General features: G+C 41.3%; 1 protein-coding gene across 2 annotated transcripts in view; it reads right to left on the reverse strand.

Moving 5' to 3' along the window:
* Positions 1-625: 625 nt before the first annotated feature.
* Positions 626-23,314, reverse strand: part of GRIN2A (glutamate ionotropic receptor NMDA type subunit 2A) — a 431,623-nt gene continuing 408,934 nt past the window's right edge. The window contains exons 13-15 of one of the 2 annotated variants that reach the window (XM_005591232.5): positions 18,785-19,023; positions 10,945-12,121; positions 626-10,601 (exon numbers count right to left, since the gene is read on the reverse strand). In XM_005591232.5, the coding sequence (XP_005591289.1) occupies positions 10,528-10,601; positions 10,945-12,121; positions 18,785-19,023 (1,490 nt within the window). In that variant the 3' untranslated portion in view covers positions 626-10,527. Of the gene's footprint in view, positions 12,122-18,784; positions 19,024-23,314 lie in introns of both variants that reach the window. The other variant, XM_005591230.5, reaches the window with a different exon arrangement.

Raw genomic sequence — 23,314 nt, forward strand, 5'->3', positions numbered from 1 at the left:
GCTAGGTGTGGGACAGTGGCTAAGCTTTTGGCTGAAATCCTGAAGCCAAGCCAAGAATTGTCCTGAATTCCGTGCCTCCCTCTACCCTCTCCCCTTGCCAAAGTGGGGAACTCGTTATTTCCCCTTTGTACAAACATTAAGCCTGCCTGAAACATTAGCAATTGATATGGTTGGGGTATTTGTCCCCTCCAAATCTCATGCTGAATGTGATCACCAGAAGTTGGAGGTGGGGCCTAGTGAGATATGTTTGGGTCATCGGGACGGATCCCTCATGAATGGCTTGGTGTCCACCCTATGGTAATGAGAGAGTTGTCTGTTAGTTCATGAGAGAGCTGGTTGTCTAAAGGAGCCTGGCATTTCTCTCTTGCTCTCTCTCATCATGTGACACACTGGCTCCTCTTCCCTTCCGTCATGACTAAAAGTTTCCTGAGGCCTCACCAGGAGCCAAGCAGATGCGGGTGCCATGCTTGTACAGCCTGCAGAACAATGAGATAAATAAACCTCTTTTCTTTGTAAATTACCCAGCCTCAGGTGTTCCTTTCTAGCAATGCAAAACAGACTAACACAGTGATGCTTACAACAGCAGCAACAATGACAACAACAAAGACCACAACTCAATTTCTCATTTTCATATCAATTGGCAGAAATTATCTTTATTAGAAAAATGAAATTTTCCTGTATTTACATTTTTACACCATATGACCGGGCACTTCTGTTGCCTCAGGAGTTATGTACATATCAGTTTGCACACACATGTCAATCCCCATTCCTTAAAACAGTTGATAACACATTGAACAAAATTAAAAGACATACTACAAGAAGACAACCATAGTATATACTTCCTCTATCATAGAAAGGTGTTAAGCAAACATGTAATTTTGTAGCTATGCTTGGAAATATTTAATACAGTTATTAGCACTTCCTCATGCAGTGGATTAAAACATGACAGATATAAACTGCTGCAGTTGATCAGTGAACATTAATTCCCAAATGAAGACCATTGCATAGAGCACACAGCTTGCTTTGAGTTCTACCATACAAGAGATCAAGTCAGTTCTGATGTGGGTTTTGGATTCTGTTTGAATGTAGCTGTGAATAGAAACCCTCTGCATATGGAGTTCAATCCTAACCATATTGGATTAAAAATGGACTCAGACATAAACCTGGATAGCTGCTTAATTCAATAACTTTCTTGCAGGCAATGACCAGCTTGTGTATTATGCAACAAGTCTTATTATTAATACATGAGTGAAAAATGAATCATTTATCCTCTTTTTCTGTCTGAGAAGGCCATTATTTATAATTTTTATGATCTAATTCTTATTCAAGCCACCAAAAAACTCACCTTATTCTTTCTGAACATTCAGCTTGAAATATATATGCTCTACATAAACACATACACATAAACATTCTGGGGTGATATAAACTATGGTGAATTCTGCCAATTAATTCAGCAGGTTTATGCTTTTAAATTTGTTTTGGCCGGGGAATGAACAAGATTAAGATTCACAGTTAAAAAACAACTGGTAAAGAAATCTTTGGGGACCCTCAGGTTTGGAAGGCACCTGAGCCACATCTAACTATGTGTGTCAAGCAGTTTTCTGCCTTTTCTATGAAAATGTTATTCTTGAACTTATATCTTAAGTAGGCAATTAGCATCCCTTCCCAGTCAAAAATTTGGGGAACATGAATGTTAAAAGTTCCACTTTCATCTTTTCATATTCATCAAAATTTTCCAAAAAGATCACCTGGATTTGGCTCAAATTAGAGGGCTTAATCTTTTGTTTTTAAACTGAAACATTTCTATAAGTGGTCATGACCCCAGAGCTGTGTCTACAAACTTAATAAAGACTTAAAAAATTTTAAAAAATATTTTAAAAGTCAATACTGTTCATTCACTTGAATTAGCTTGACTGAGAATGGAAATAATTCAGTAAGTCTTAGATGGCTAATGTAGAAACTTTGATTGAATCCCAAAGGCTATGATTGCTTTTCATGGAAAAAAAATGACAATGTTTTCGTATTTCTGGACCTTTGCTTTTTGCTCAGTTATCAATAGTCTTTGATTTGAGCCCTTTAAAACTTGAAACAGCAAAATGTCAGATCAATGGGAGGCATTTAAAATGCTAAAGACAAACTCATGTTTGTTGGAGAACAATTAACCTTATTAATTTAAAAGGCAGCTGTGGTATTGGCTATGTTATGTTAATATCCTATTGAGGGTTCATCTTAAATCTTTCCTAAAGGTATGAAAGAGAATTAACTGGAAGAAGTCATGACCCAGGGCTAATGAAGAATGTTCTAGGATTGCAAAAATGCAAACTCATTGTTTCACTGACACAGTAAGAAAGAGAGAATTATGAGTGATAATCTCCGTTTTGTCTTCTGTGTTTCTGCGGACTGCTGACACCTTATCTGAGGAAGTTAATCTGAGGAATGACCTCATTTTAAGCAGTTTAGTTCTGGTTCCCTGGAGAGTTGCATGCTTTGAAATACAACCCCCAGAGAAGAAATGCTATTGGTCAAATTGTTCTTTGGAGTGCTCCATTTCTACATAGTTCAACATTCCAAGGAGAACATTGTCATGCACTTGTAGACCCAACAACAGGATCTCCAAATAACAAATAATAATCTTTCTGTCTTAAAAAGCTTGAAAGATGAAACAGCTGAGAAATTTTTTCTCAGAGACTAGCACTTAATTTGCATTAAGTTAGCTAACCCTCCAGAGAATTCATGGAGACTCCCAGAAAGACATTCCTTCAAATCCCCCCTAGTGTCCTCATCCATCAAATGGGCCTAATGCACCCCTCACCTCCCAGTAAATATAAATGCCAGGAAAGAAATGTGGCTTAGAACATGGAGAGGGGGGAATGCAGGAAAGGCAGTGTGTGCTCAGCGGCATGCCTGCAGAGTACGTTAAATACTAGGCCATTCTGGGTACCTATAAAGCCCGGTGGAAGCATTCCAATTCAACACTCTTCAGTGGGACAGAATAACCATCACTATCCTAATGCTAAGTGAGCAGCGAATTATCTCTAAGACAATTTGGAAATGAAAAAAAAAAAGACCAAGAAGGAAAACAACAACTTTTTAATAGCTGGTCCTCAAACATTCTGACTACCAAAGCTCTCCATCATTCATGCAGAAACTCTATTTCCTATTCCCTGTCCCACCTCTGAAACTCATTCCGTCTGCCTGGCAAAGATAACCAAACATAGGGATGAAATAGGAGGAACAGTCAACTTGCAAATAATATCACCTCTTTGAACATGGGTCACAATATTTAGGAGGACTTCAATGGAGGGCCACATGGCTGCATGTGTGTGCATACCCACACACTTGAGAGCATGTACTATGTACATATGTTTAATGGAATTAGCCCTGATGTTGAGTGATAAAAAGATGAGACATTAGGAAAGAGATATTTAAGATTAGGCACATGCTAAGTAGAGAAAATAACTCCCCAGGAATTTTTTTTAAAATGCTGAGTGCAAGCATATGAAAGGGAGACACAAACAGTGTTCAAGTCTCAGAAGGAACTATGAACAGAGGTGAGATCCCCAGAAATTCTCAATACACCCAAATCAGGCAATGAGGGGTACGACCCTAACAAACTTCTCTGTCACAGAGGCTGACACTCAAGGGTATAAGCCCAGGAACCTCAAAAGAGCAGACCTCTCTTTCTGACTTCTATTCTGATCTCCCTGAAGGAGACCAGGCACTTTGAGAATATGTCTAACATTAGAGATTTACTAATTCTAGTTACTGATGAGGCTGAGAAAAACCTGAGCCTCAGTTTCCTTATCTGTAAAATGGGAGCAATCATATTTATATCTTAAGGTTATTTTGAGGATCACATTCTAGGATATGCCTAGAATACTGCCTACACTCAATTTAGATATATTTTGATATTCTCAAATTCAGGTGCAGATCCATGGCAAGTACTTGCGATAAGCAGAAAATATAACATCCCAAGAATGCATAGAATGGGATGGACAGAGTGACAAAAGCTCCCTCTCCACCTCGCCATCCTTCCTGAAATACACCTATATTCCTTTCCCCATCTCTTTGCCCCATTTTCTCTCTAGGGAACCTGATGCTTTCTCTTTTGTCAGCCACAACAGTAGGCACTTGGAACTCGATAAAGAATTCTCCCTCCACCCTTCCCTGATACCTTCATACCCTGGTCTATCAAAAGGGTTCTTCAAACGTCAAAAACAAAACCAAACAAAAAAGCTTTAGGGAAATGCTTCATCTTTTTACATCATGGTCTATTTTCTAATCCTTTGGGGAATTTTTTTAAACCTTTTCTTGAGGCACATGTCATAACACAAGGCTGGGAGGAGGCATGATTTGGGAAGGATTGGAGAACTGGCTGGAACCAGACCCAAGCCTTCCTGTGCAAAATTGTAGGAGTGTGAGTGTGTTCACCTGGTTAGCCGCTCCTGGGTCTCCTAAGCACGTTATTCGAAGATTAAAATAAATCAAGTGCATTTCCAGGAGCACTAACTCTATTCTCCAGAGTTACTTAAAGGTTTAGGGAAGGACTTTAAAAAAAAAAAAGTATGCTCCTAGAATCAGATTTTTTTTTTCCTGGCTCATTTCTAATTTTTGCTGTTTAGTCTCTGTTTGCATTTCACGGGTCCTTGGTTATCATTTGGATTAGAGAACTGAACTTCTAAACCATAAGCTACTTATGGGAAGAGACTGTATTTTCTGTTTATTTTGCATCCCCTCCCCCACAATCCCAAACTGGCTTTCAAAGTGAAGTGGACATTCAGTGAAATCCTATTAGCTGGTCAGTGTGCTTGGTTCTTCCTCAGTGCATGGTACATAGAACTCAATTATTTCAACGGTTACTACCAGCCTTTTATCTCAGTTTGAGGTTTTAAACAATATCCCTGTTGATTCTTCCTAAGGAGACAGTCTCTGAAAAAAGTTTTCTCTCTTCTAGAACTTTAAGACAGGGATTGTGAGGGAGTTTAAAGGAAAACAAAATTCAAAGAAGCATGGGAGCATGGGTAGGTCTTTCTAGGGCAAGAGGTGAAAAAAAAGAAAAAAGAAAAAAAAAAAAAAAAAAAAGCCAGGGCAGCTTTACGGGGATCTCTGGCTCTTATTCCGGAAGTAGTCAGGAGTGTCCCCTAGAAAGAAACCTAGAAATAAGTCAGCCCGGTCAGAGAACCGAGCCGGAAATTGAACCATGTCTTGGATCTAATCCTCGCTCTGATACTCTAACTTGATGATCTTAAACAGGCAACTGCCCATTTGTAAACTTCATTTTCTCATCTCTCCTACCCTTCTCCTAACTTTTGGTGTGGTTCTACAAACTCTCTTTTTCTAAGACCCTTCTGGGCAGGCACTTCTAGCTAATACTATACTGAAAGCACTGCTGGGCACAGAAGGAGTGCAGGTGAGGAAAGAGGATAAAGTATTTAAATAGGAAATCTATGCCCTTTGACATGTTTAAGGAAATTCACACACAAGTCCATATCAGCATTGTCTTCAGAAGCAAATGCGAGCAGAATAGATTCTATACCCCTCATCCCAGAGTTTTGTTTTTCAAAGAAGGGGCCAAGAACACCAACACCCAAATTCTACTTAAGCTCTGTCATCCTCCCTACAACTGAGATTAAAAAAATACAGTGCCCTCTCTACAGAAATATCCTCCCATAAAAATAACCAGAATGGGTTTTCCATGTGTTAATACCATCATCACCATTTAATTTTTAACATAAACTTTACAATATGTACAATTTTATTTGGATAATACACTTATGTGTGAATGGTAGAAATCAAGCATGTATATTATATACATGTGTACACAAGCAGTTGTATTCACAGGATAAGTGCATTTTATCATCTCTGATCCATATCAAGTGGCAAGCTGACCTCATCTGATACAATTAGGTATGAACACAGTACAATATGTAGGGATTGAATGGGAAACAGTAACTGCATACTGGGAGAACTTTTCAAGTATAGACCCCACATCACTTTCAACCCTGTTCACCAAAAAGAGATGGGGTATCTGGAAAGGTCTAATTGTGTCTCCAGTGAAAATAAACAGTACTTTTGGAAGGAAAATTGCCTTTACATAGAACCCTTCACTCATTAAATATCAACCAACACATTTAGCTTCCACCTACTCGAACTTCTTTTTCTTTGAGTCCAATTATGTCTACTATAGCCGTGGTTAATACAAACAGGCTCCATTTCAGAAACAACGCATGTCCCCTTTTCAAGGATTCACGCACGACAGCAATGCACAAAGAAACAGTACAGGAACGTGCATAATGTTAACGAATATATCCAGCTCCTCTGTAAGGTATTTTAGATTTCTCAAATTAGTGTTTATTTAGGTCTTAAACCGCAAGGGATTTCAGTACAAGGTACTTATTTATATGACAACTGATTATTAAAGCTGCACTTTTTAGATTTAAAGGAGATAAATTTTTAATCACCATTTAATTAACATCAACATTTTTTTTCTTTTTCATTAGCAATTCTATTTGCAAATAATTCAGGGCATTTGTCATTTCCTGAGAAGGATGCAGAATATTAAATACACATCAGTGGTCGACATATCAAATAGAATAAACAATGTGTGACTATATGACAGCCGTGGATCTTTTGACTAATTAACTGCTTTGGCTACAGTCCCATTTAAGTGAAACTATTTCATTTGTAAACAAGGTGTAATTTTCTTTTTCTTCTCCCCAGAAAATAAGCGTGAAATGATGTGACAGATTTTGCTGCAATGGGTGAATTTTAATGCTTTCACTAGAAAAGCTAAATACGAAGACGCTCTGGCACCCTGTGAATCAGGGAAGAGAAAATCAAGAGTAATCCGTGGATGCCCCGTCATGGTGCTGGGCAGACAGATAAATAATGCAGAGAGATTTGCAGAGGACATAACAGTAATGTGTGGTGAGATTATAATCCTGCATATCTCCCTGGCAGAAAGATAGACCTATAGGGACTTGCCAGCTCAGAGCATTGAAACCATAAGCGGCCTAAGAACCTGCAGATGTAAGGATGATGAAACTCATTTTCCAGAAGCACAAAGGTTTCTCAAGTACAGTTCATGCTCTAGAAGACTCTCTTACCCAGAGTATTTTAAACTGGTTGCATGTGCATGCTATTACCCTTGGACAGAGACCCAACCATTTGCATTCAAGTGTACCTCTCTGAGGACCTGTTGGGTCCTTCTCAAGTGGAAAAAACCAATTAGAATTAACAAGATATCATTATGGATGCCAGTTCTGACTTAAGCCAGCTGAAACTCAGGCATTTGTGTTCAGAGATTTGGACTCCTTGCCATCCACAAATCTAAGACCTCAGAGCTGGGATATGTTACAGGAATCTTCTGTGATGGATCTATAGTCTAGGGCTTCCTATTTAATTCTTGTTACTTCTCATACTGTGGTTTCCATTCACCACTGGACGTTACATTCCCAATATTCTTTTTGCAAAAACTGAACTTCAGATGACTTTTGAATAACTCTGCATCTTTTCCTTAGAAATTGACCATCTGATCAGTAGTTGATTTTTTTTTTTTTTCTTTGCTTGGGATCATCACATTGAAGAGTCAATGAATTAGTAGAGAAGGGAAACCATAAACTTTGTGCAGCATAAAATTTCTGATTATTTATTTAAAGAAAACACTTTGGGTAGTAAAAAGGATATAGATTTTTTTTGCAACATTACTGTTGATTATTCCAAAGGCCACATTTTCCGTTTCTTTATCCAGAGATGTATGTATGGGGTTAATAGCAGAAATAATGCTGCTATTAGGGGAAGGCTTTTTGACCGATTAAGTCAGTGCAAGTATAACTCTCAGTCTCCCTAGAGGTCTCTGTGGCATTTGGCAGCCCTCTGGGTTTAGAGGACACCAGACGAAGACAGAAAGCCTCTTTGGCTTGACAACAAATCACTCTTCTGTGTTCTGGAGAGGCTTTTTAATTCATTCGTGTCAAAACATCCCAGACTTGTGAGGAAATGGAGGTGATCCTTGCTGGGGTGGATAAAGGTTTGGAACGCAGTGGAAGGGCAAAAGGTAGAAAGGGCTAAAAGGCCACACAGTCATGGAAATTCAGATTTAGGATCAGAAGTTGGGATGACTATTCCAGGCCCTTTGATCCAGGCTTCTCCATGGCTGGGTCTTGGGACAGCAGAGATACAGCAGCCGGGAAATAAAATATCATTTTCAAGCATATGCATCCCCAAGACCTAGTCAGCCCCTTCTGCCTTTCAAAAATGAAAGGAAGCTCCTCTCACCCACTGCCTCCCTCTGTTCTCTACCACTGACCCTGAAATTTATTGCAACCACTTTTCGTCATTATAGGAACACTGCAGGTCAGGCGCACTTTCCCAAAGATGGAGCTATTCCATGCATCCTTGAGCTTTAAGAGAATCATTCCTGGCACTTGCCCACATGCAAGAAAATAATACTTACAAAACAGAATGCACACCATGAGGAGAAGAAACGGGATAATTTTTCAACCTGCCACTTTCTCCCTTTCTTCAAGAACGTAAAGCAGAATGCAGGAGGAAACCAGGAAATGGTCAGGCGAGTCTACATTAGCTTAGTGTTTCCGTAGCATGGCCCGAAACAGACTGAGGTCTTCTGCAAACACTGATGGCTAGTTATCCCAAATACATCAAAAATTCTCATATATATGAAATACACTAATTAACAGAGTAGAACTATATAAAAGGTTTAGTTAATATTATTTGCTGGTTTTATGGTATTTAATTTTTAAACTAGAAAATCCTGATCTGATAAAGTGTCATAACATAGCGACTATCTTGTCGGGGGCACTTTTTTTTTTTTTTTTTTTTTTTTTTTGTGGCAGGCACTGTGCTAACAGGCTCCCCATGCATAAGTATTCCCCTGTCTGCCTCTAACTTAAAATAAAATGGGTATCATTTCATGTCATATATGCACAGGTTTGAGTAGAATAAGAATGGGATAATGCAGGTGATTCAGAAATGACAAATGCTTTGAGGAATTTTTCCTACATCTCTGTTGGTGCTATGAAGTGGTTTGCCACCAACAGAGAGAATAACTCGGGAGAAATCACTTGTCTCACTAAAGTCTATATCCACAGTTTGGAGGATACTCAGGGTAGATCCAAGAGTGTTTCATGTTTTGAAGGCTTTTCATTTGAGGAACTTGGGGTGGAAGTGAGTGTCCAACAGAATTTCTGTATGTGAAGGAAGATAAACCTAAAACCATGCTAGCCTTCGGCAGACAGATGGCATTGTACTTCTTACAGAGCACAGTACACATACGGCTGTTGGTGCATGTCACCACATTCACAACTCTGGGACGAGCAATACACAGCTAATTGGACACCACCATGGCTGTTTGGAAACGGAACGAGTTATGGTTACTCTGGGAGGGAAGGGGCAACAGATACTATACAACCCTGAGTCATCACCAGAAGGGAGGAAATGCAAACTTACGTACATAGGCGTCTTCGGGATAAACTACAATGGCCACTGTGTCACAGACAGAAGATCCACACTTAGATCTCGAAGACATAAATGTGTTAGTTTATGCAGCTCTGAACAAGACCATCGAAGCCGAGGGTGAGAGAAACACACATCAACATCCAAAGAGATTCCTGTAGCTGTCTCCACCTGAGGGTCCCTCGGGCCTTTGGCTCCAGATGTGTCTTGGAAATGAACTATAATGAAGGTAGCATAGTCACCACGAACACACTGATTTGCTATTCTTTGGGGGAGCCTGGAGTTCTTGGGGTGAGCCTGGGCTGTGATGGAAGGCATAACGAGAAAGCTGAAACTGTTACGAGCCACACTTCCTAATCTCTTGCACATGTCAATCTCACTACAGTGCAGATGCATTCTTAACTGTTTTTATTTTGTCTGTGTCAGGTTTACATGCATACCATATTGCTTATTCTGAATTAGAGAAACCATTAGGCATTTCTGATGAGAAAATTACATGGTGGACTGACCTTAATGGAATTTGGAATATAGGAAATCATAACATCACCATTAGCATCCAATGCATCATTATTGCCATCATACCCAGTAGGCATGTCCCGGAGACTTGCCCTTATGTAGTTAGTTATTTTTGGTTAAGGACTCACCATGCTCAGCACACACCTCACAAGATTCCTTGAGTGGAAAATTATGGCATGAAGCCATGTGCAAAAGAGCCAACAACAACAAAAAAATACCTCCCTACATCTTCTTTCTCTTAGCAGGGCACTATTGGACGTCCAACATTTACCCTCCAGAACGTTGGCCATTACGTATGTTTCCCTATAGATAAAACATTAATGGAAGATTTTTAAACATCAGATTCCATACTAGGCATTTTCTTGTACACACGTCTATTGCTGCAGGAATTTAAAACCCTGGGGGTAGAGTACATATTATTCTTATTTGCAGCATAAGGCATAACATGCTCCGAAATATACACATCATTGTGGCCCCGACTGTCCCTGGAACAGTACGATGCCGTTGACCTCAAGGACGACCGAAGATAGCTGTCATTCACCGCCTGGGATGGCAACGAGTGTTTGTAAGGGTCCGAGGGGCATCTCCCAATAACCAAGCGTTGGTCATCCCTGTGGGAGTGGAGGAAAGGGTTATCGGAGGTGTGGTCTGGCAAGAGAGACTTGCTCCTCTTGCTGTCCTCCAGACCTTGGGGGAAAAGGGAGCTTTTGTTCCCCGAGAGTTTGCTTGAGGGGACACTAAACAGGCTGCCGTAAAAATTTCCCTCCAGAAGCCGTTCCCTGTCCTTGAGGCTTATGCTCCGGGAGGGCCTGCTAAGGTCTAGCTCCCTAGGTTTGTCGACAATGTTATCGTAGGAATGCTGACGGCTAATCCTTAGCTTGTTCTTTTGTAATTGAAGGGCATTGTTCTGTGCCCAGTCCTGCTGGTAGACCTGCTCCCGGGTGGCTGGGTTACCTGTCTCCTGAAGCATCTGGTCTTCATCGATGTCATAGAGGTTCCCCATCCGCAGGCAGGCATCGCACTTGAAGGGGGACCTCATGGTGAAGTGGCCTGAATAGGTGGGCAGGTTGGAAAGGCAGCTTCTGCAGTGCGTGGAGTTCTGCCGGTATCGCTCGCTGGTCTCGCTGTGTGGGGAACCCTTGTCTTTCAAGGTGAAGTGCTTGGAGTAGAGTTTATACTGCTCGGTGTCGGGAAGCCCCTCTTCATTATGCAAGGGCTTCCGGTTCATTGGCAGTGTGGAGTCGCCCTTGCGGAAGTTTTCACTGTGATCCTGGTAGGGGTCTGGAAAGTCCACGTTCTCGGGCAGGGTCACATTTTCAACAAACTGGGGTGGATCTAAGTGAAAACCAGGCTCCTTCTCACCATCAATAGTGTAGATCTTGTCTCTCGGGGAGCTTGATTTGGTTTTCAGGTAGGTGCGCTCGACCTCGCTACAGTCCTTGGGGTATTTGGAGGCCACTGACCTTTTAAAGTTGTCCTTGGTTTTGTGGTTCTTACTGTTGTCAGGTTCCCTGTGGCACGTGGCCCGATTTGACGTTTCTGAAACGTCAGAATGGGCCATCTCTTCTGGAAGATACCTAGGGCTCTTTAGGGAGTGGGTCCTATTCTCCGCTGTTCCCTCATCCCTCTGGGAGACTGGATTCTGGGATAGTGAATCCTGGCGTATGGAATCCATGGATTTCTTCCAAAGTTGCCGGGGTCTAGAGTTCACTTTGGATTCTGTGCTCACAGCCACCTCCACCGTGTTAGGGTTGGACTCATTGAGAGTGAGAGGATGTTGTCCCTGGAATACGTAGTTATTGAGGTTATCCTTGTGCCGGTTGGCCACAAATGTCTGGAGTTCGTTCATGTTGTCTCCAAAAATGCTCTCTTTCCCCTGAAAGGACCTGTTGTCCGAGTACATCATATTCCCCTTATCTGAAACCATGTCCATGATGAGGGAACCTCTTTGGATGAAGTCAGCAGCTCTTTTGGGTGAGTCCATTCTTGAGGAGTTCATGTTGGACATGTTGGAAATGTTTTTGGCTGACCGGAGGAGTTTTAACATGTTGCTCTGGGATCCTGTCAGATTGAAGTCTGGAGACTTCTTCTTTTCTTCAATGTGCACTCCATGAATGCAGCTGTAGATGCCCTGTAGGGGAGTAACATAAAGCACCATCAGCAGCAGCAGCAGTGAATGTGAAACCACTTTGCACTTGAACTTTACCTGAAAAGGTGAGATTTGTACTTCTTGCAGGAGCCCTGGAGAAACAGCGAAATTCAGTCTGAATCCTGATAATGTATCTTAAAGGTTTGAGACAAGTTGCAAAGCATAGGGTTTACCTTACTGCTCTGGTTCAAGATTAGCTGACACCTTTGCAAAAAGTCACACATGGAGTTTGAGAAAAGGTATCAACCGATGCTCATACAACTGTCAGTGCCTCGGTGTCTCCAAAGTGGCATATAAGGACAGATAACTGAGCCTCCCAGTCCGCCGGGTCACCAATCCAAGCTTTTGTTAAAGTTTCCCAGCATCATCTTTGAAGTTCAGGCACCAGAGACTTAACTACTGACACAGTCAGCATGAAAGGATCATCCATTGTTAACTCTTTGCTGGAATTACCCCTACTGTTATGCGAAAGCTAACAACCAAAGAATGTGTCCTGAGTGGCCAATCAGAAAATCTCTTCTCCATGCACACATTGATTCATCTAAAGGCAGGCATGAAATTCATGTGAGACTCATCATACTCTTTTTGTGGGGATAGATATGGAAGCTTGGATAGAAGGAGTTGCAGTCTTACCATCATGTGGGGGTGTGAGCCTATCAGTGAAGCCATTGTAGTGAAAAGTAGAGCCCAAGGGATAGAGAAAGACATAGTTTGAACCTCTGGAGCCAGTCTCTTGAACTCTTTTACTTAATCCACTCAATCTATTCCTTGTATGTTTGTGTGTGAGTCTATTCAACGTAGCTAGAACTGGGTTTTAGTTACTAGTCATAGTGAAGAGTTCTGGTGACACAGTGACACCACCTTTAAATCCATCCAGGGAACTGAATGACTTAGGGGCTCCTGGGCAGCCCAAATACAAGCACCTCCATCTATATATCTCCTCGTTTTCTACTCTTTCTTCCTTTTAGAAAACAACTGTTTACGTTCACTTAAAAGTAGCTGTTTAACTGTTATCACGGGAAGAGCCCTTGATTCATACCACAATAACAGGCAAAAGGACGTCTGGAACATTTTGATCTGTGGCCTCCCCTGCTTCTCCCCACTCCTACCCCAGATTTCAGCAGCCATACCTACAGGAAACAGTCAGATCAAGGCTGCAGGATTTGACCTGGTCTTCCCAAGGCTGACAGGGAGCCAAACTACGAAGGGGTTTGTAGGGCAGAATTGGCAGTTGCTGCTGACTTTGGCATAAACTACAGGAAAGTATGTGTGATTAACTGTGGACTCTGATAATGGTGGCTCCATCGGTCCCCCATGGTGGGGACGAGCTCACCCTGCAGGGATGCTCACGGAACTGTGACAGCCTCAACTCATTTGTACTGCTCCATTTTTCTTGTAGTAGACAGTCTTTCCACTCCAGCCTTCAAGGAACCGTAAACACAAAAGCCTACAGTTGCAAGTTTGAGCTGCTCTTTCTCTGATCCTCTCCACCCCAGGCTTCATGGTTGGTGAAGGCCCCCTGAGGCCCAGGGCACTGGCATTACACCCTTTCCTGCCTTCCTGCAAACTTATCTGTGATCTTCTTCTATATATAATGTGTGGTTGGCTGTTTGTCCTGCCACAAAATAACATCTGCCCCTGCCCTCATTGCTTCCAGAGCTGCTGGAGCATCCAGACTGTGGATGTGGAAATCTTACAAATGAGTCATGTATTTCACATAGTACAGAGTTGCTTAACCTTTTATGTTAACCTATGTTTTTCTCACCTAACCTTGTAATATAATAATCTTACACTCTGACCCAGAGAGATTCTCCCACTATGGTTGAAAATTAGTGTGACTCTATTTGTCAGAATCAGCCTAGGTCTGTGCCTTTTCTTCCTGTTCGTATCATGAAAATAGAAGTTTTTAAGATTTTTTCCCCCTAAATTTGTACTTTGATTCCAACACACTCCCTTCTGCCACCTGAAGATTCTAAGAACTGCCCTCCACCCCTCCACCCTCAGAGCAACATGCTCCTGACTGCCAAGATGTGCTGGCTTTCTTTCTATTTGGAGGAGGCTCACAGAAGTGATCAGGGAGATGAGTTATGTTGCAGGAGATGGGAGGATGGCTGTTGATGGCTCTCTCTCATCCCTGGTTTTCCCGGGACACATGCAACATGGCTAAGGCTGTTCCCAGGTGTTGATCTGCCCGGTGAGGCCATGGAAAAAGTCAAAGGGGTGGACCCAGTCTCTACCCCAGATTGGTTGTTTGTTTAGAGATGGGGTCTCACCCTGCTTCCCAGGCTGGAGTACAGTGGGGCAATCATGGCTCACTGCAATATCAAGCGCCTGGGCTCAAGCAATCCTCCTGCCTCAACGCCCTGAGCAGCCAGGGCTATAGGCACGAACCATCACGCCTGGCTAATTTTTTATTTTTTGTAGAGATGGGGTCTTGCTATATTGCCCACGCTGGTGTACCCCAGGTTTTGGCAACAGCATTCTCCAACTGATTTGATCCATCTTCTGGAAGGGCTGTTGAGGAGAGGGAATGCAGATTACAGAATAACACGAAGAGCCAGAGGCCTGGAATCCACTAGATGTGAGTCCTGGCTCCATTATGGATTAGCTCTGTGACCTTGCATAAGCCACGTCTATTTGAGCTTCAGTTTCTGCATCTAAAAAATGGGAATTATGCCCTCCTAAGGTGGGCACCAGGGCAAGGTAAAATAATGCAAACAAAGCCCCTAACACCATAGGTGGTCAGTACATGTGAGCTGGACAAGCTGCCCAGTCATCTCTGACCTTCCCTTCTTTACCATCACCTTGTCCGTTTCCCAGGAGCTTAAGCATGCGGTACCCATATGGTTGAAGCTGCAGGAAATGCATGCCACTCTCTACTGCTTAAGATTTGTTCTCGGTAGCCACTCTGACTTTCTGCTTAGACAGGCAGACCAAACCCTACCTTGGGAACCAAGTAAATCCCTGGGCTAGAGTTTCTTTCGTAGTTGCAACAACTCTGTCTTTAGTTTCTCTTCTCTATTATTTATAGATCCCAGATACATTTTATGGGTTGTGGAAATAAGATGCCCTCTTGGTCTCGCAGTGGGCTCAGAGTCAGGTAAAACCAGTGTTGATGACTCAAGGTGTTGTTCCAGGAAATGTCTGTGCTTTCCTGAAGGGCGCCTGACCTCTCAGAATATTATCCATGGGGCAATGTCCTCCTCAGTCCCTTTGAGCCTGGGCCCCATCCCTAAAGCATCTGATTTCCGTTGGTCCCAATTGTGGGTTAGCATGAGGCTTTGTCCATTCTGCTCCAAGCTTCCCTCATCAGGTCTTCCTGGAAAGGCTGCCCATTTTCATTCCCCTCGTTTTTGGCTTTGCTATGTCTCTCATGCCTCACGGAGGCAGCTCTTTTTGCTGATGACAATGAATTATTTTATTCTACATGGGAGGGAAAGCATTTTGGAGCGAAAACAAAAGTTAAGAGCATCCCACAGGCAGGAGGATGCATTTTTGGACGTTGTAAAAGCCAAGGGCCACCGCCCTGGGAGAAGCTTGGTTCCAATGTTAAACAAATGCCTTTTTGGAGTGCTGGACTTCTCCCTCTGCAGTGCCAGGCATGCACGTATCTCTAGTGTGTACTTGCATTGCACTGTGCAGAGGCTTCCCTGGGGATGTTGAGCCTGTAAGGAGAGCTATGTAAGTCTGCTGCATGGTAATAGCTCTACATCTATTGATGTTCAACTTGCTGCAAGGAGAATAACTGGTAATAGAGAGATCCAGTTTCTGTGCAGAACCAAACCTGCCTTGGGGAGGGAGTAAATTTCAGAGCATCCAGGATCAGTGTCTTTAAGAAGAAAAAAAACACTTAAATTCTGGAGTAGACTAAAGCCTGCAACCCAACCCTGCACAAACAGGCTAGTTCCCTCTTTCACATCTTTTTCTAGTGTGATAGATGAAGTGAGATGTTTCCTGTTGCTTTAAGGAAACATAAGGTAAAACCATAAAGGTAACCTTTGGGGACTCAATTTCAGGATGGGTCTGGTCATGTCAACCTCAGAGGGCATAGTGAGGATTAGAAGTAACAAGTCCTCATCCACACATGAGGCATAATTCATTCTGTAGTTGTGATCTCGCACTTGTGGAAAGTAGCTTCTTTGCCTGGGAATTCCCCACTGTGGATTTTGTTAAAGAAATTGATTGTGTGTACATAATGAATTCACTTTTGTTTCCATGTGTGTTCTCCGTGCTGTGTAGGCCAACATGTAAGATGATATATGTGTGAATGTCCACAGAAGACAAGCTTCAGTGGTGGCAGTAGCCCTTGACTGAAAGGAAGGTCATTTTTCTTTTTTCTTTTTTTTTCTTTAAGAAACTCAGAGCTTTGTTGTGCACCACATCAGGAGCTGAGCCTATTTTGAGTACCCCTAATTAATGAGAGAGGCAGGAAAGAATCACTCAGGACGACATCTCCTATTTAGACACAGCAGGCTGCACTTACCTGAAAAGACAAATATTATCTGGGGAGAAGGAGGGTCCCCATAAGTAGGGCTCCCTGAAACCACTGAAGCAATAATGGCGTCTGAGAGTTCCCAAGGGAGCACAGAAGTTCCCATAAAAGCACATTGCTCTTGGCCAGGTGCAGTGGCTCATACTTGTAATCCCAGCACTTTGGGTGGCCAAGGTGGGCAGATCACGAGGTCAGGAGTTCAAGACCAGCCTGGCCAATATGGCGAAACCCCATCTCTACTAAAAATACAAACATCAGCCAGGTGTGGCCGGTGCCTGTAATCCCAGCGACTCGGGAGGCTGAGGCAGGAGAACTGCTTGAACCCAGGAGATGGAGGCTGCAGTGAGCCGAGATTGTGCCACCACACTCTAGCCTGGGCAACAGAGGGAGGCTCCATTTAAAAAATTAATACATTAATTAAATAAAATAATAAATAAAAGCACATTGCTCCCCATAAAATTTGGGGTTCTTCTCCCCTAGGGATGGAGTGGCCAAAGTGCAAATTCCAGCTGATCGAGGAACTCCACCAACAATGCCTGCCCTGTGCCGCCCAGTTTGCCTTCCATTCCATCCTTTGGAAAGCAAGATATGGGTTTACTTCATTTCTTAAAATGTTGATAAATCAACTTGGCTTCCTTAGCGGTGTTTTAGATAGAGGAAATGCTCTTCCAAAAACAAGCAAGATTTAGAAGTAAACGCAACAGTGTGCATTTGTTTGGTGATAATCCCAGAATCATTTGGATATGAAATGCCTTTGGTAATTGGCTGGGAGAATTAGCTTAAAGTTGGCATAATACCTAGCTTTATGCACGTACGTTGTTATTTTTAAGCAATCTATGTGTTTAGATGCCATCAAGCTAATTAGGAAATATGTATTTGCACAGAACCCGAGTTTGGAGTGTAACTGGAGAAAATAAATCTTCCTCGCTAAACTAATGTGTACATTCCGAATCTCCACAGTTCTTGAAACTAGCAAATGCTAAGAATATACAAATTTGTTTTAAAGCAATTATTTGGCTTTCTCAGTAAACAATAGCATATAAAATTAGATGTTTTTTATTTATTTATTTTTATTATACTTTAAGTTCTACGGCACATGTGCACAACGTGTAGGTTTGTTACATATGTATACATGTGCTGTGTTGGTTTGCTGCAATTAGATGTTTTTAAAAAAAGTTTTCACCATTTTTCAAATCCTAATCAATGAAGTTCTTCCAAGGCAAAACCAAAATAAAACAAAACAAAAAACAAGGTGGGCAAATAAGAGAGATGAGTGGATGAACAGATGGATGCGTAGATGGCTGAAATTAATGAATGGATATATAGATAAGAAGGCAGATAGATATGTATTCTGTGCTGTTGTTTATGTTGAGTTGAAGGTATACTTTGTTTTCTGCTTGATATGTGTGCATTTTCTTCTGTTACATCTGTGTTTCATTTCATGTGCTGTTGCATTCCACATGCTCTTTGTGTTTTGTTAGATGTGGATACATAATGCATAGCATTGCAAGTAGATTTTGTTTTGTTGTGCATGTTCTGTTACAATGCATACACAAATTGTAGCATCTTGCATAGCAGCATTAGTAGTGTTATGCAACATACCTGAGCACTAGTGATAGAAGCCACAGGCTGGCTGTGTCTGGCCCAGTGTTTTTAAATTTTTTTTAAATGGAATTAGTTACTAATATTAAAAATGGAAAGGTTTCTAGCAAAATCAGATGACATTTTCTCTTTTTAAAAAACTAGAAGACCTGATAATATTGATCCTACTTTCCCATAAGACAATACTCAGCAGGAGTTGAGGATGGCTGCCCGCTACTGGTAAGGCAAACATTATGCGATTGGCCACAGTCCTCAGTATTCCCTATCGTTCTCTCACTTTGATACTGAGGTTTAGCTGCCGTCTCACGTCATTTGTGCTATTTTTTCTCATGTCCCGCCTGCTGCACCCACTCCCATTTCCTTTCTGCCTTCCATAGTCATCTAGGTTTGCACCTCCCGGCTTATGAATGCACAAAATCTGGATGCTCTTTTGACAAGCCCAAAAAGGGCTGGCAAGGGAAGAAAGTGCAGACCCCACTGAGACGTCAAGAACCCACGCGTTTTTCTAAACCTGCTTGTGGTGCTAGGAAGTAGCCCCCCGGGGTACTGACCCTGCTGATGGAGAAGAGCAACCCAGGCCGGTCGGAGCACACGCCCGTGAAACAGAAGCGCAGCTTCCAGTAGAAGAGGTGCTCCCAGATGAAGGTGATGAGGCTAAGGGCCATGGCCGCGGCCAGCATGTAGAACACGCCCGCCATGTTGTCAATGTCCAGCTGGCTGCTCATCACCTCGTTCTTCTCGTTGTGGCAGATCCCCGTGAGCCACAGGGTCTCCAGCTCCTCCATCTCACCTAGACAGGATACAACATTCATAGGCAGTGAGGACCAGAACATGCATTTTGGGGCAGATGCTTCTGGGTTTGAAACAGACGATGTGCAACTCACAGCTATGTAACCATAAGGCAAGTTTCTGTGTTTGCTGATTCTCCATTTGGTCACTTTTTGAGTGAAGATAATAGTGATTACGAAGCCTACCTAATATTGTTGCAGTGATGAAATTTATATATAAAAATAGAGAACATATATATATATATATATATATATATATATATATATATATATAGAGCAGACAAAGTACAGCAAGGTTATTCTCTATTAATATATATTTATATATTATATACATACAAAATATATATAACTTAGCACAGTTCCTGGTTTTGGTTTCGGTTTTTGGAGTTTTGTCTTTTTTTTTTTTTGGTCATTATTATGTTTTTCTGACCTTGCTTTTCCCTACCCCTGCCCCCAACACCCACCCAAGCTTTGAACAAGACATAGGAATAAAAGCGCAGAATGTGCAATAGAAAGACTTCATTGCAATTCTGACTTCATCATCTGCTAGCTGTATGGCCTCGGAGCTACAGTTATCCTGTCTGTGAAATAGGCATAATAATAGAACATACTTCCTCTATAGAGTTGCCATGAGGATCAAATGACATGAGAATGTGTAAAATCCCTAAAGGACCCAGATCATAGTAAGTTTCATAAGTAGTATGTTTGCTACTATTTATTGTTGTGAAGAAAATGCCTAACACAGTGCCTGGCCTACAGCAATCCTCAAATATATTTCTTTTTTTTCTGTTTAGAACATTCAGGATTACTTAGAAAAGTCACACATGAGCAGTATACTTAGAGCACAAAACTTTAATTGAAAAGAGACATCCAGCTGGCTCTGAATGGACCCTTGCAAACTAAAGTATCCCCACCCCCCAACTTCAGTAGGCAATTAAATAACCAGGTGGTTTTTTCCAATGGGGGAAGAAAACAGTAGGCATGCTTAGAATTATTCTCTCTCTTCTATGTGCATTTTATCCAGTTGCCATTTAGGAGAAAATCCTCTGATCTAAACATCTAGCAATTATATACTAACTGTCTAGCAATTCACTAAACTATGGTACTTAGACTATGATTCAGCCTTTAAAAATGATCTTTCAAGGACAGTAAAAATCAAGGAAGATGCATATGTTAAATGAAAAGTATGACTATATTTTATATGTATATGTATATACATGATGTCTAAGATGTAATGGGGACATGCTGAGAAAAATTAAGGAAATACTCTGAATGTTTATATCAATTCTTTTTGAAGAAGTCAATCATAATGATTGATTTAATATTGGTCTTTAAGTTATGTGAAATTAGCATGTATTGTTTTTGGTTTGTTCTCAATCTTGAATGATATGGCTGAATATAAAAATCAAAGTTGACAATTATTTTTCCTTGACCTTTTGAGGATGTTAAATTTTCTTCTGATCTGGATGGCAGTTGTTGAAAAGTTGGCTAATCATCTTATTATCGTTACTTTCTATGTAATCTATATTTTCTCTCCAGTTGCTTTTGATAATTTCACTTTGTCTTTGGTGTGAAGTCTAGGTGTGGTTTGTTTTATTGGTTCAGCTCTGGACTTAGTATGATTTTTCAATTTGAATACTTACAACTTTAGTTCTGGCAAAAATTCACCTACTGTGGCTTTGAACATTACTTCTCCCCATCATATCTTTTATTAAAAAGTTAATAGATTTTATTTTTTAGAGTGGTTTTATAGTTACAGAAAAACTGAACAGAAAGTACAGAGAGTTCCCATATACTACCTCTCCCTGCTCCCTTCAGTTTTCCCTATTAATATCTTGCATTAGTGTGGTACAGTTTTTACAATTCGTTGGGGTAAATACCTAGGAGCATTATTGCTAGAATATGCAGTAAGTCTGTTTTTCAGCTTTGTAGGAAACTGTCAACCTTTCTTCCAAAGTGGCTGTACTATTTTGCACTCCCATCAACAATGAAGAGAGCTCCTGTTGCTCCAAGTCCTCACCACCCTTATCGTTGTCAGTGTTCGTGTTAGCATTTGGGGTTTTAGCCACTCTCATAGGGATGTAGTGCTCGCTCATTTTTTCAATTCGCAATTCCCTAATGGCATCTAATAGTCCCATCTTTTTTTTTTTCCTGAAAACTTTAAAATACTGTAGACCTTTTCATTCTCTCTTCTAGGTTATTTACCTTGTTTTAATATTTGCATTCTTTTTTTCTCTCTGTGCTGCATTTGGGTGATTTCCAATAGATAAATTTTCACATTAATTTATTCCTTTCTTAGTAATATTTAGCTTTATGTTTTAATTTTATTTTAATTGTGATACTCATTTGGTTTTTTTTACAGTTCTGCCTATTCTTTTTGTCATAATATCCCACCCTTTTATGATTTTCAAAACTTTTATATATTTAATAGTTTTAAACCTCTAGTCTTTCAGATGACTCCCCCCAACCCCCACCTTAGTTCTTGGGATTCTCATCCCTCTGTTTGCTGCGTGTTCTGACTCTCATGGTGGGTTACTTCCTTGTGACATCTGTAACTTTTGACCATGAGCTAATCTTCTGCCAAATTATTTTCCCTCTAAGCCCCATGGGACTCCCAAGAACACTAGGCTATAGAAACATCCCTACAGAGAGTTTCTGGGTTTGCTTCTGCCACGGTTCCATGGTTCCAGGAATTTTCAATGGATGAGTTTTTGTATGGAAAAATTTTTACTTTGATTACTACACCATTTAAGTAGCATGCATTTGAACTCACATGCTCATTTGGGCTTTACTTTCTTACTGAGAGCTTCAAACAGATGGTAAACCTCCTTGCATTTTCTTCACTTTGATGGACAGAGATTTTCCTAGTTTTCTTTTTACAGACTAAGTGACTCATGAAAGGTCTCGAATGTATTAACCAGAAAAAAGCATACATGCTAATAAGGTTTTTTACAAAATAGGAAATCCATCCCCTTTTGAGTTTCTCACACACAAAAATGGGTGCTGATCAATCAGTCATGTAGGTAAAGGGATGAGAAGAGGGTATCTTGATTCAATTCCTTTTCTTCCAACAGCCTCCCATACTTCCACACAATCACAAAGGTCATGGGAGACTTTGAAATAATATCTCACTGTCCACCAACACTGTCTCAAACTCATCCAGATTTCTCTGCCCACCATGTACCTCAGACCTGCACGACTGCTTCCTCTTCTCACAAAAACACCAATGCCATTCCTTTCAAAATACAATGTGCTATTGACTTCCCTCTCCCTTTGGAGGTGTTTTGTTTTGTTTTGTTGCAATGGGGTCTCACTCCAGTCACCCAGGCTGGAGTGCAGTGGTGCGATCATAACTCCTTACAGCAGCAACTTCCTGGGCTCAGGTGATCCTCCCACCTTAGCCTCCAAAGTAGTTGGGACGACAGGCACACGCCACCATGCTGTGCTAAGTTTTTGTATTTTTAGTAGAGATGAGGTTTCACTATCTTGCCCAGGCTGATCTCAAACTCCTGGGCTCAAGCAATCCACCTGGCTCAGCCTCCCAAAGTGCTAGGATTACAAGCGTGAGCCACTGTGCTCAGACCCTTTGGAGTCTGTGAGGACACAAAAATGGGTCTTCTCGCTATGACTCATCAGATTCCCAGAACATCTTCCTTTCGGTGTTACCCCAAAGAAAGCCAGGTTTGTAAGCCTGTAAGGAGGGCAGTCTGATACAAGAAACATCATCTTGATTCCTTTCAGGATGTAAATAAAAAGATTTCCTTCTGCCCTTTGCCCAAACAATACCTATTTTTAGAGGGAGTCAACCTGGTAAAGCAGACTCCAATTTCAAAAAAAAAGAGCAAATGCACATTTCTCATTACCAATTACAGCCTGTTCCAATCATTTTCAAATCAATCATTTCCTGCCTCGTGGCCCTCTTTGACTAGTGTACTGAACTATAGTTCAAATACTTTCTTATTTCATTTTTAATTTACTCAAGTATATTGTAATCTCCTGGAGGGAGATCAGGGACCATGTTTTATGGTTTTGATATTTTTCGTGGCCTGCAGCACGTAGTGAGCATTGAATCCATATTTTCTGTTTCTGTTTCTTTTCTTATATCCCCAGGCTTAAATTGGGCAGCACTGCAGAAGTGTTCAAATCTGTTTAGTGAGTTATTCTGCCATATAAATAGACAGAACACAAAGCAAAGGGGAACCCGCAGCGGGCTTGAGAGTAAAAGGCTGGGAAATGTGCATCCTTTAGGTAGGGTGAAGCATCAAATGTCATTTTTCCAAGGAGTGGCTCTAT

This window comes from Macaca fascicularis, chromosome 20, assembly GCF_037993035.2.
Source record: "Macaca fascicularis isolate 582-1 chromosome 20, T2T-MFA8v1.1".
Lineage (NCBI taxonomy): Eukaryota > Metazoa > Chordata > Mammalia > Primates > Cercopithecidae > Macaca > Macaca fascicularis.